At 38.2% G+C, this 14,534-nt stretch overlaps 1 protein-coding gene across 6 annotated transcripts in view; it reads left to right on the forward strand.

The window, feature by feature from the left end:
• Positions 1-14,534, forward strand: part of LOC105474602 (AT-rich interaction domain 4B) — a 168,294-nt gene that overhangs the window by 146,815 nt on the left and 6,945 nt on the right. For 4 of the 6 annotated variants that reach the window (XM_011729392.2, XM_011729396.2, XM_011729395.2 and 1 more), the window contains 3 exons: positions 5,932-7,143; positions 10,832-10,945; positions 13,287-13,502. In XM_011729392.2, coding sequence (XP_011727694.1) covers positions 5,932-7,143; positions 10,832-10,945; positions 13,287-13,502 — 1,542 coding nt within the window. Of the gene's footprint in view, positions 1-5,931; positions 7,144-7,543; positions 7,658-10,831; positions 10,946-11,802; positions 11,959-13,286; positions 13,503-14,534 lie in introns of those variants that run through there. The other 2 variants (XR_011610377.1, XM_011729398.2) reach the window with 2 other exon arrangements.

Consider the following 14,534-nt stretch of genomic DNA (forward strand, 5'->3'; position numbering starts at 1 on the left):
GGCCACTGCACCCCAGCCTGGGCGACAGAGCAAGACTCCGTCTCAAAAAAAAAAAAAAAAAAAAAAAAGATTTTTTTCCTGGCTGTCTTAAGATTATGAAGGAAAGACTAAACTGATTTGGAAATTGCAAGCATATGGTTGGCACAAGTTGACCTTGAGTTTCACTATCGGGTGATCTGGTTGGCCATTTCCTAGGGAATTAATAATATGAAGTCTTTAGGTCTTTTTCTTTTAGACTAGTTGGCTTCCAGAGAAAATAGTTCCAATCTCTTGACTGGAGGGTGGTAAGAGAATGGTTTCCAGTGTTCTAGGGTCTAGTTGAAGAATAGAGATTGGGGTGGGGGGATTCTTAGTGTTTAGATATGTTCGTGAATCCCCCTAATTTCAGCATTACATCTGTACCTGTGCCTTCAACAGTTGTTAGCATCTTCCAGGCTAGGAGCCCTCTCCTACTATCTTCAGAGAATAAAGCTCTAGAAGGGCAGTCACCTTGCAACCTGAAATGAGGTGGGGATCTAGGCATCTAAGTAATTTTCAGTCTTCACCCAGTGCTCCTTGTATGAGACTCCCCACTGCCCTTTTTTATTTTCATAGGCACTAGGGCAGTCAGTAATTATTGAGGGTTCTATGGTAAACTGGGTTGGTTCTTGACTTTCCTCACTGCTGGTATGAGGTTTAGCCTTCTTTGGTGCCCTTCATTCATTCATCTGCTTTCTGATTTGCAAATTGTGTTGCTTTTCTCTATTTTCCCCCATTTTTAGAGGTTTATATCATTTCAGAAATTGCATTTTTATGCCATATATATGACATATTAGTATATATAGATACACACAGACACACACACACATATATAAAATGCCCCCAAACCCCCGCCATACACATATTTATACTGTATGTGTAATATACACTCACATGTGTGCAGTCTTTTTACAGATGGGATCATTAACATATTACAAACTTTTTTTCCCCAACTTAGTAGTATAACTTATAAATCTTTCCAAATCAGCACATCCACATCTACTGAATAGATATATCATAATTTATTTAATTAGTTTCTAACACAAAGACATTTTGGTTACTTCCCATATTTTTCCTTTTAGACAGTTCAACAATGAATATAGTATTTGCATACTTTTAACATTTTAAGTGCTCTCTTCATGTTTTCTTTTTTCCTCAGTGAATTTTATTTTATTTTTGGCCACAGATCAAATTGAAGACATTTCAAATATTTCCAATTAATTAATGATCATCATATGAATGCATATTTGTGTGTGTATATGTATACATAAAAATTTGATACCCCTTGCGAGTAGAGAACACAGACAGCTAAGAGTCTATCCTCTTGTCCTGAGATGGGTTGGGAATAAAACTAGAGGAACAGTGGTAGTTGGAGTTCTGTGGAGAAATTGAATGCCTCTGGAGAATAATCTTCTACATTCTGGCAGTGGAAATCCCCTAGAGTAAACTAGATCCCGGATGAATCACGTAAAGCCTATCAGTTAATAAATCCGACTAACAGTAGCACCAAGCAAGTTTTAATAGGGCATTCTTGATAATCTCTTGTTAAACTCAGAGAACCTGCAGTATCTATAAAACAAGAATGAGCTGGGCATGGTAGCTCACACCTGTAATCCCAGCACTTTGGGAGGCCAAGGTGGGCAGATCACCTGAGGTCAGGAGTTCAAGACCAGCCTGACCAACATGGAGAAAACCCGTCTCTACTAAAAATACAAAACAGCCGGGCATGGTGGCACATGCCTGTAGTTCCAGCTACTTGGGAGGCTGAGGCAGGAGGATCGCTTGAACCCAGGAGGCAGAGGTTGTGGTGAGCCGAGATCACGCCATAGCACTCCAGCCTGGGCAACAAGAGTGAAACTCCGTCTGAAAAAAAAAAAAAAAAAAGAATAAGATGCATTGAAAAAGAAAAGAACAAGAAAGACTTGGAGATAAAAATCTAAATTAGGCCAGGCACAATGTCTGAGGCCTATAATCCCAGCCCCGCACTTTGGGAGGCCAAGGTAGGCAGATCACTTGAGCTCAGGAGTTCCAGACCAGCTAAGCAACATGGTGAAACCCTGTCTCTACTAAAAATACTAAAATTAACCGGATGTGGTGCTTGGTGCCTATAATCCCAGCTGCTCAGAAGGCAGAAGCATGAGAATCATTTGAACCCATACCGCTGCACTCCAGTCTGGGCAACAGAGAGAGACTCTGTCTCAGAAACAAAAACAAAAACAAAAAATCTAAATTAAAATTCAGAAGAGCTGGGCATGATGGCTCACACCTATAATCCTAGCACTTTGGGAGGCCGAGGCAGGTGGATCACCTGAGGTCAGGAGTTTGAGACCAGCCTGACCAATATGGTGAAACCCCATCTCTGCTAAATATACAAAAATTAGCTTGGCATGTTCCTCTAGTCCCAGCTATTGGGGAGACAGGAGAATTGCCTGAACCCTGGAGGTGAAGGTTGCAATGAACCGAGATCGTGCCATTGCACTCTAGCCTGGGCAACAGAGCAAGACTCTGTCTCCAAAAAAAAAAAAAAAAATTTCAGTAGAGCATTAAGAATTTTAAATGCAGGAAATCTTCAGAAAGTATAAAAAAAGCAACGATGGAAATTTTCAAGAAAAGATATGTTGTATAGTGTATTAATCTAAGAAGGGGTAAGTATGAAAATAGAGGGGAGAGGCCAGCACAGTGGCTCACGCCTGTAATCCTGGCACTTTGGGAGGCTGAGGCGGGCGGATCACGAGGTCAGGAAATCAAGACCATCCTGGCCGACACGGTGAAACCCTGTCCCTACCAAAATACAAAAATTAACTGGGTATGATGGCAAGCGCCTGTAGTCCCAGCTACTCAGGAGGCTGAGGCAGGGGAATCGCTTGAACCTGGGAGGTGAAGGTTGCAGTGAGCTGAGATTTTCATTCCACTCCATCCTGATGACAGAGCAAGACTCAGTCTCAAAAAAAAAAAAAAAATAGCAAGTAACTAAAAGAAGAAAAATTCCAGAACTGACAGACACAAATCTTTACATTGAAATTGCTCACTAGGTACTTAATAAATTAACAGAGAGTCGTACCATAGTACATCATTATGAAATTATAAAATATCAAGAATGAAAAAATCACCACAAAGGAATGAGAAACCAAATGAAAGTTATGGTTTATAACCCCTTAAGCAAAGAAGCAGTACATTCAGAAGGATTCAGAACTCTGAAGGAAACAATTTTTAACCTAGAATTCTGTACCTCATTAAACTGTCAATCAATGAAGTTTGAGGGTAAGGATGTATTCATATATGTAAGGATAATGAATATTTACATCCCATGTACCTTTTTAAGGAAGCTACTCAATGGTGAGCTCTAGTACAGATGCGATAACCAAGGAAGAAGAAGATGTGAGATTCAGTTAACAGTGGATCTAGCTCAAGAGAAAGCGAGGAGGATTCCCAGGATGACAGTTGTTAGAGCAGACCCAGAGAGATACCACCCAGATGCTGTTGCAGAAAATAGCTCTCTAGGGTGCAGAGATTGGGTGAATAAGGGGAAATTGGATACAATGCTTGATTTAATGAAATAAAATAATGTGAAAGAGATACAAAGGAAGGTATAACATGCAGAAAAGTAGTTGGAAACTCTTTGAAAAATAAAATGCTGTATAAGAAAGGAAGTTTATCAAATGTACTACTAATTTCTGCAGGGAACTACATTTACATGTGTTATAAATACTATATTGTAAAAATGAAAGATAACTATATATAGGAAGGATGGTAGAGGGCAGATATGGGTGTTGATAAGAAAGAATCCCCATTGCTCACAGAGGATAAACTTTATAAATAAGTCAGCAGGCCAGGGATGTTGGCTCATGCCTATAATCCCAGTGCTTTGGGAGACTGAGATGAGCAGATCACTTGGGGTCAAGAGTTCAAGATCAGCCTGGCTAAAATAATGAAACTTCATCTCTACTAAAAATATAAAAATTAGCTGGGCATGGTGGCGCGTGTGTGTAGTCCCAGATAGTTTGGAGGCTAAGGCAGGAGAATTGCTTGAACCTGGGAAGAGGAGGTTGCAGTGAACTGAGATCACACCACCGCACTCCAGCCTGGGTGACAGAGTGAGATTCCATCACACACACACACAAAAATAAATAAAACAAATAGTATATTATTAAAAGTAAGAGATGACTATAACAGATGTTAACACTTTGGAGGTGGAAAAAGATTTTTATCCTCTTGTTGGTTTTTCATTATGAGTCTAGATTTGTTTTTAATGATGTGTGTGTATTGTTTTGATAATTTTAAAAATGTAGCCATGCAGGCACACATTGTAAAGGTCAAATGTTTTAAGCAATCTTAGTTATATCAGTTACGTATTACATTTAATGAATTTAGCTAAAGAACATGCATGGATTTCTCAGAAGAGAGCTATAGTTAAGGTTGTAAGTTCTGGAGGTAAATGACTTAGATTTAACTACTTTTGGGGGTAGATTAACCTCTTAAATCCCAGTCCCTTTTTTTTTTTTTTTTTGCTGTGTTTTGTTGTGTTGCTTTTGTTTTTCTTATTTATTTAAAACCCTAGTCTCTTAAACTATAAAGTGGGGCTGATAATGACATGTATCTCGTAGGGCTATTGTGAGGATTGAATGAGATGGTCTGTTCAAAGCGTGTCAAAGTAACCAGCATGTAGTAAGTTCTCAGGAAATGTTATCTTAAAATAATAATAAAATGATTTACCAGAATGAACACACTGAAGCAGTAAGTTCATAATTAATTTTATACAAGTTAGTAGTAACTAAAATTAATTTTATCTGTTCTTTAAAACATCATGGAAATCATTGATTACAAAATTATTGAATATTCATTATTACATTGAAAAATGAAGCTAGCCAGGTGTGGTGGCTCACGCCTTTAATCTCAGCACTTTGGAAGGCCGAGGTGGGCAGATTGCTTGAGCTCAGGAGTTCAAGATCAGCCTTGGCAACATGACGAGACCCTGTCTCTACAAAAAATACAAAAAATTAGCCGGGTATGGCACACCTGTAGTCCCAGCTACTTGGGAGGCTGAGGTGGGAGGATCATTTGAGGCCAGGGGGTTGAGGCTGCAGTGAGCCATGGTAGTGCCTGAGGAATAGAGCAAGACCCTGTCTCAAAAAAAAAAAAAAAACAGAGAAAGAGAAAGAAAAGAAAGAAAAAGAAGGGAGGGAGGGAGGGAAAGAAAAGAAAACAAAAGAAAATGAAAGAAAAATGAGAGGCCAGGTGCAGAAGCTTGCTCCTGTGATCCCAGCTACTCAGGAGTCTGAGGTGGGAGGATCTCTTGAGCCTAGGAGTTTGAGGCTGAAATGCGCTGTGATTGTGCCACTGCACTCCAGCTTGGTTCAGAGAGTGAGACCCTGTCTCTGATTAAAAGAAAAACGAAGGCTGTAGTTTTATAAGAATATAAATAGTGAGCCGAGATCGAACCACTGCACTTCAGCTTGGGTGACAAAGTGAGACTCCATCTCAAAAAAAAAAGAAGAATATAAACTTACAGGTAGTACAATCTGGGATTATATCCTTACTCCACTATTTTCTGAGATATATTATGATAAAAATATTATACTCATAATAACTTGGAGAAGCTTTTTTCTTTTTTATTTCCACTTTATTAAGGTATAGTTTACATAAAATTGATGACTTTTATGTTTAAAATTTGATGGGTTTTAACAAAAGTCTACAGTATTATAACCATCACCGTGATCGTAATAGAACATTTCCATCATCGGAAGAGCCTCTTAGCCTCTTTGAAACCCAGTTGCTTTGCATGTAACATAGAGATAAAAGCCAGCGACCTCAGGTGGCTGTATACACAGGACTAATATATACAGTCCCTGGCACATAGAAGACATTGCTAGTGTTCTTATCATACTCATCATTTTTTTTTCTCTTATTTTCTAGCTTCTGAAAGTTCTGCTGAAGACAGTGAGCAGGAAGATGAGAGAGGTGCTCAAGACATGGATAATAATGGCAAAGAGGAATCTAAGATTGATCGTTTGACCCACAACAGAAATGATCTTATTTCAAAAGAGGAACAGAACCCTTCATCTTTGCTAGAAGAAAACAAAGTTCATGCAGATTTGGTAATATCCAAACCAGTGTCAAAATCTCCAGAAAGATTAAGGAAAGATATAGAAGTATTATCTGAAGATACTGATTATGAAGAAGATGAAGTCACAAAAAAGAGAAAAGATGTCAAGAAGGACACAACAGATAAATCTTCAAAACCACAAATAAAACGTGGTAAAAGAAGGTATTGCAATACAGAAGAGTGTCTAAAAACTGGATCACCTGGCAAAAAGGAAGAGAAGGCCAAGAACAAAGAATCACCTTGCATGGAAAACAGTAGCAACAGCTCTTCAGACGAAGATGAGGAAGAAAAATCAAAAGCAAAGATGACACCAACTAAGAAATACAATGGTTTGGAGGAAAAAAGAAAATCTCTACGGACAACTGGTTTCTATTCAGGATTTTCAGAAGTGGCAGAAAAAAGGATTAAACTTTTAAATAACTCTGATGAAAGACTTCAAAACAGCAGGGCCAAAGATCGAAAAGATGTCTGGTCAAGTATTCAGGGACAGTGGCCTAAAAAAACGCTGAAAGAGCTTTTTTCAGACTCTGATACTGAGGCTGCAGCTTCCCCACCCCATCCTGCCCCAGAGGAGGGGGCGGCAGAGGAGTCACTACAGACTGTGACTGAAGAGGAGAGTTGTCCACCCAGTGTAGAACTAGAAAAACCACCTCCAGTCAATGTCGATAGTAAACCCATTGAAGAAAAAACAGTAGAGGTCAATGACAGAAAAGCAGAATTTCCAAGTAGTGGCAGTAATTCAGTGCTAAATACCCCTCCTACTACACCTGAATCGCCTTCATCAGTCACTGTAACAGAAGGCAGCCGGCAGCAGTCTTCTGTAACAGTATCAGAACCACTGGCTCCAAACCAAGAAGAGGTTCGAAGTATCAAGAGTGAAACTGATAGCACAATTGAGGTGGATAGTGTTGCTGGGGAGCTCCAAGACCTCCAGTCTGAAGGGAATAGCTCACCAGCAGGTTTTGATGCCAGTGTGAGCTCAAGCAGTAGTAATCAGCCAGAACCAGAACATCCTGAAAAAGGTGAGAAGGAAAATGTATACTTTGACATATTTTAGGATTTCCCCTCTTAAAGCTTCAATGATTTCACAGTATCTCTTGTTATAACGTGAGGCGATTAAGTGTCGTATTTGTGTGAACATGGTAAAAATGGAAATTTTAAAGGTAATTTGAAAATGAATAGTGGAATGCATTTAAAAGCTTGAGAAGGCTTTAATGTGCTTTGCTTGAGCCATCCATGACATTTTATTGTGGACCAGAACACATGCTAGAAATTGCACCCAGGCCCAAATCCAAACCTGTTTGAGAATTCATTATATGCAGTGGTTGACTATATGGCATGAGCAGCTTAAATCTATTTCTGTAACATTGTTTTTGCAATTGTAATGTGCAGTTTCTCACGAACATTTTGATTTATTGACAGACCCCTCCACCCTTAACCAAATACTGTATGTAGGGGTTTGGAGCAACCAACTGTCCAGGCACTGCTTTCCTCAGACAACCGTGTCAAACTGATTTTCAAGCCTGACTAACTTGTGTGAGTTTGTAAAGGAATTTGATGCTTTCTTAGATGCATAGCTTCCAAATTGAAGGACCAATGTGTACGTTAATAACCTACAGTAATACTTTTTGATTTTCCGTGAAATTGTTAAAAGTGGAAATTCAAATCGGTACCTTCCCAAAGTATTAGTGCCTTTCGATGGTGCCATAGCCATACTTCTGTCATCATTTTTCTTATAAACCACTTCATTCAGGTAGCTTTAAATCAGTATACTCTAGGCTGACACCTGGCTTTGGAACACACTTTTCCATTGTAAAGACAGAGCAGAGCACTAGGGTATGTTTTTTATATACCATAAAAGATTTTAGAATGCTAGCTTTAGGTTTTTAGCAGAGCTTAAAAGAGATATGGTCTAGATCAAATTAGTTAATTCTGTGTTTTCTAAGGAATCTTGACTTAAAACATTTCTGTTTTAAAATAAATTAAAAATATACTTGCAATTAAATTGAAATGTTCTTTGCTTTTTTCACATTTATAAGTGTAACTACTATGATTTTATCTGTGCCATACTATCTCATGGAACTGAACTATCCAAACATGACTAATTTTCAAAATGAAAGAATCCTTTATTTCAGAATATTAGACAGGCTTTCAACAATAAAATTTTACTGACCAGGTGTGGTCACCACGCCTGTAATCCCAGCAATTTGGGAGGTCAAGGTGGTGGATAGCTTGAGTCCAGGAGTTCAAGACCAGCCTGGACAACATGGCAAAACCCCATCTCTACCAAACATACAAACATTAGCCAGCTGTGGTGGCGCATGCCTGTAGTCCCAGCTACCTTGGGGGCTGAGGTGGGAGAATCACTTGATCCTGGGAAGGCTGCAGTGAGCCAAGATCACGCCACTGCACTCCAGCCTAGGTGATAAAACAAGACCCTATCTCAAAAAAAAAAAAAAGGAAAGAAAAAAACAGGTTTTACTGTTACAGGTTTTTTGGTTTTTTTTTTTTTTTTTTGAGATGGAGTCTTGCTCTGTCGCCCAGGCTGGAGTGCAGTGGTGTGATCTGGGCTCTCTGCAACCTCCGCCTCCTGGGTTCAAGCAATTCCCCTGCCTCAGCCTCCTGAGTAGCTGGGACTACAGGCATGTGCCACCATGCCCAGCTAATTTTTTGTATTTTTAGTAGAGATGGGTTTTCACCATGTTAGCCAGGATGGTCTTGATCTCCTGACCTCATCATCCGCCTGCCTCGGCCTCCCGAAGTGCTAGGATTATAGGTGTGAGCCACCAGGCCCAAACTATTGTGACAGTTTTTGAGAGGTTGTATCCTCATTATATGTTCCTAATATCTTACAAAAGATTAAAATTAACGAAAAAGAGACAGCTGGGCGCGGTGGCTCAAGCCTGTAATCCCAGCACTTTGGGAGGTGGAGACGGGTGGATCACAAGATCAGGAGGTCGAGACCATCCTGGCTAACAACGCTGCCGTTTTGAATCTTAATCTTGACTAGGTTAGTAATTATGGAATTTGAAAGCTACTCCTAAATTTAGGGTAACTTATATCTTTTTAGAAATAATTGTTTTTTTGTTTTGTTTTATTTTTTGTTCTTTTGAGATAGAGTTTTGCTCTTGTTGCCCAGGCTGGAATGCAGTGGTGCAGTCTTGGCTCACTGCAACCTCCGCCTCCCAGGTTTAAGAGATTCTCCAGCCTCAGCCTGCTGAGTATCTGGGATTAATGCCCAGCTAATTTTTGTATTTCGTTTAGTAGAAATGGGGTTTCACCATGTTGGCCAGGCTGGTCTTGAACTCCTGACGTCAGGTAATCCACCTACCTCAGCCTCCCAAAGAGCTGGAATTACAGGCATGAGCCACCACGCCCTACCAGAAATAAATTCTTAAGCACCTATTTCACATGGCCACATTTTAATAAATTTACTTACTCTGAATATTGGAGAGTCCCCACTATATCACAAGTTAAAACGTAAGTTTTGCTATTTAGATGTAGTTTTTTCCTCTTAATTTACTCTACATTGAAGGTTTTTATTTCTTAGCATCTGAGCACTTTAGAATTCAACTCTTTTGGAGAGAAACCTGACAATTATGACTCTGTGCCTCAGTATGGTCAATATCTACGTCTCCTTTGTGTTTCACTTAAATTGTTATATTAAAATGACTTTAGGTGGGTTCACATACTTGGTGTAAAAAATAAAAAAGAAATAAATATTAAAAATTTAAAAAGGTATTAGGAAAAGTTATAAGATTATATGACCTATTTTTAAAAAAGGAAGTTGCAGACAGTTAATTACTTGTCCTGTTTTTGACCAAGGAAGTTAGGTTTTATACACAGAAGGTTGATTTAGTGTCTGACATTGGAACTGAATGGAGATAGTACTTTATTAGTCTCTGGAGAAAAAAAGCTTATTTTATACAGTCTGAGAGATAACATATATGAATTAGACAGAAGTATAGCAGATGCTAAGGAATAGAAAAATGCTACAGTTGAGAGAAGTGATTCATCAGTGAAGCCTGGAACATCTTAGTGAAGATGTAGGACTTGGGCTAGTCCTTGAAGAAAAGGGAGACATTTATTTGTAATGTTTTGCAATAATTTCCCACCAAGAAGATGAGACACTTTTTAGAACTACTATGTTGAATTTGTAAATGGTATGTGTGTTAACCAGACAGCGTCCTGGGAGCTTAGTTATTTTTGAAATAAATTGGTTAAAAAAAAACCAAGTGTGAATTACTGCTAAAATTTACCCCATTAATATCATTATATCATTTTAAAAATTATGTTAATATAAGACATAATGTCATTAACATTTTAACCTGTGATTAAGTCTTTATATTTTGGTTTTATTGAATCTTAACAAATTTCATTTTTTATTTTCAGCATATGCTTGTTTTTTAATTACTAGGCTCATAAACTCCCAGTACTATATTAAGGACTATTTTCAATTTAGATCTGATTTTTTAAAGAAGGATGTGCATACTTTATTTCCCTTTTTTAAAACCCTGACTTTTATTATGTACAAGAATTCAGACTCCATTAATGACAGTTTATTAAAAACTTGTAATTTCTGTGACAATTTATAAATGTCATAAAGAACATGTAGTTTGGATTGTTCTATGCTTCTAAAATGTGAAATTAATTTATACCTAGGAAATGTTGGATTTTATTTTGTGTTACTTAATCCCTTTCCCTTCATAGCCTGTACAGGTCAGAAAAGAGTGAAAGATGCTCAGGGAGGAGGAAGTTCATCAAAAAAGCAGAAAAGAAGCCATAAAGCAACAGTGGTAAACAACAAAAAGAAGGGAAAAGGCAGTAAGTGTGAAATATCTAATTTTTAAAATATAAAAATAATAGCTGATAATTTTCTCCCCAGTAAGAAAATGGTATTCAGGATATGGGATAGTACATTATTTTGATTTTGTCTGTACACTCAAAAAAAGTCACACAGATTCTGTAAGGCTACTTGCTTTAAAAAGAAAAAAAAAAAACATGCATTAGGAGAAATACCTAATGTTAATGATGAGTTGATGGGTGCAGCAAACCAACATGGCACATGTATACCTATGTAACAAACCTACACGTTGTGCACATGTACCCTAGAACTTAAAGTATAATAATAATAAAGAATTTCTGCAAAAAACCCCACAGGTTTTCTAATCTTAGGTAAATTCTAGTTTTAAGCAAGTTGGTATTATTCAGCGGTGGTATTGATTGCTGATGAAAAATCAAGTAATCTGTTTTTGAAATAGTAGCCAATATACTATAAACATCAACATATTTGTTACCTTTGTGTTCCACAGTTATTTTCACTTGCTATAAAATGTATCACACATTGTGAAATATTTCAACTATGTGTTTTTATTACAGTGAAATTGATCGCTTAGTAATTCTTCAAGGCAAAATCAGCATAGAAGTGTAACAATCAAGATACCTTTAGAACTGTAATTCCAACAACTCAGTCTACTACATTTATCTTTGGTACCCTATATTATGTGACCTGAGAGTAACTACAAACAATACTTTTTGCTAAGTATGCTCCAACTTTAGCAACGACTCCGTTCATCAATCCACAGAAAATATATATACTGTATTTCTTCTGAGGGCTGCACATTTTATCTCTTTTGTAGACAAAGTAAGAAGCAGAAAATATGTAAAGAATTTTTTTTCAGGTGCCCCACACTGACCTCCTGCTGCTCTTCCAGGAGACTCCTGCCACCTCCACTGCCTGACCTTTGCTAGCAGCCGGCTTGGCTGCACTTCAGTGCAGAAAAGGGTTATTCGGCCAGCTCCCCGAGGTTCTGCTGAGCCCATATGACTTCCAGGCGGTGAATATGGCGTCCCTGGGGCCCCGGGCGGCTGTGCTCAGCAAGGCCATGAAAGCCAGGCTGAGACAGTCCACTGCATAGAGTGGGGCCAACCCTTGGGTGGCTTAGCTAGGAGTTGCCAGGGGTTCCAGAGCAGCAGTGGGGGAGCTGGGAGGGAAGTTATGTATATGTGTCAACCAGTGGTGGAGTTTCTTTATTCCCAAAATTTCACAGTGGGAGGAGTTGCTGCTATCTGCCTTTACTATTTGGAATACTTTCTGGCTTTGAGAGTTTAACTTTTTTTTTTTGGTGATGTTGTTAAGTGAAAAATCAGTAAATATATGCCAAATCAGTCAGTCATCAGTTGTTTGGTGTAACTGGTAGGATATTTAAAGTGTTTTTTCTTTCACTGTGATGTTTTTGTCTTCAAGCATTTACTATTTAAATGACATTTCCTAGGAGAGTTCATCTTCAATGAGTCATTTAGTATATTCATATAATACAGAGACACAGTGTTCTCCCATTTTACTTACTGGGCTTCTGCCATGGTAAATCAGAATGAGTAACCATTCTCAGAGAATAATTTAGTAACATGAATTAATTCTGATGGAATCTAAAGTAATACTTTGTATCCAAAAAGAGGTTATCTATGGAAATACTAATCCCATCACCTGCCTGTCCACATGGTAAGCTGTCAAGGTCAGGTATTTCCATTTTAGTACTGAAGTTTACTTAGCAATAGCAGTTGTAACATAATTGTTACACAGACTTCTGAATTGTTCATAAAATACTGAATATTTTATTAGGGTGAAACTGATTATTTTAGTCAACCCACAGCATAGGAGTTATTTAAGAATAATTTCATTATACATGTCAAACTTTAGAGTTTATTCCCAGGAGTTCTTTATTGAATATGATGATTGTGCATCATTATTTGTTTGTGGCCAAAGGAGTAGGAAAATGTTGCATATACCCAATGTTACATATTGATTGTAGAGGTTTCTACAATTAATCATTTTAAAAGAAGTTATATTTTACTTTTATATATTAACATAATAGAGTAAAAAGCCATTCAAATGATTACTGTATATTTGACAGTCTACCAAGCATAATGATAGATTAGTGTGAGTGATTTTAAAAATATATATATTATTGGCAGTTCAGGTAAGAAGTTTTTTGTTTTTGCTTTTCCTAAGATGCTGCTGCATTTATATGTTATTTTCCAGATTTCTAGGCAAGTTGTTTTCTGTAGTACTAAATTCAAATGACTAATTTAAAATTATCTACTAAAATCTGTGACAAATTTATTATTATATTTTTGTTTATTAAATCTTTTCTTTCTTTTTCAGCAAATAGTAGTGATAGTGAAGAACTTTCAGCTGGTGAAAGTGTAACTAAGAGTCAGCCAGTCAAATCAGTTTCCACTGGAATGAAGTCTCATAGTACCAAATCTCCCGCAAGGACGCAGTCTCCAGGAAAATGTGGAAAGAATGGTGATAAGGATCCTGATCTCAAGGAGCCCAGTAATCGATTACCCAAAGTTTACAAATGGAGTTTTCAGATGTGTAAGTGACATGTTAAATTGACAAGCATACAGACTTCATCCTAGTAACTTGTTTTGTTTTGTTTTGTTTTTTTGTTTTTTGAGACGGAGTCTCGCTCTGTTGCCAGACTGGAGTGCAGTGGTAAGATCTTGGCTCACTATGATCTCCAGCCTCCTGGGTTCAAGCCATCCTCCTGCCTCAGCCTCCCAGGTAGCTGGGATTATAGGCAAGCGCCACCACACCCAGCTAATTTTTTTGTGTTTTTAGTAGAGACAGGGTTTCACCATGTTGGCCAGGATGGTCTCCATTTCCTGACCTCATGATCCGCCCACCTCGGCCTCACAAAGTGCTGGGATTACAGGCATAAGCCACCGCGCCAGCCTTTTTTTTTTGAGACAGAGTGTGTCACCCAGGCTAGAGTGCAGTACAGTGGCACAGTCTCTGCTCACTGCAGTCTCCCTGGTTCAAATGATTCTCCTGCCTCAACCTCCTTAGTAGTTGGGATTACAGATGCCCACCACCACACCTGGCTAATTTTGTTGTTGTTGTATTTTTAGTGGACACAAGGTTTCACCATGTTGGCCAGGCTGGTCTCGAACTCCTGACCTCAGACCTCAGGTGATCCTCCCGCCTCAGCCTCTCAAAGTGCTGGGATTTCGGGCATGATCCACCATGCCCAGCCCCAATTCTAGTAACTCTTCATGCTGATGCTCTGAAAAAGAGACTCTAGCAAACTTAATAGATGTATTAATGAATTGCAATGTATAGACCTTATTTGGATCCTGATTTGAATAAATAAATCGGTTAAAGAAAAATTTTAAGGCAGTTGAGGCAAATGTCAACACTGACTAGATATTTCTGATACGACATAGGTAATTTGATTTAAAATTATCTGGTGTTAGGGGTCAGGAATGGATAGAGGTGCAGATGATACGAGTTTTGCCATAAATTGATGATTACTGAAGCTGGATGATGAGTACATGGGGTTCACTATCCTTCTGTCTATACTTTTGTATATGTGAGAAAACTTCATAAATCTTCATTTAAAAAAAG

The sequence above is a fragment of the Macaca nemestrina genome, chromosome 1, assembly GCF_043159975.1.
Source record: "Macaca nemestrina isolate mMacNem1 chromosome 1, mMacNem.hap1, whole genome shotgun sequence".
Classification (NCBI taxonomy): domain Eukaryota; kingdom Metazoa; phylum Chordata; class Mammalia; order Primates; family Cercopithecidae; genus Macaca; species Macaca nemestrina.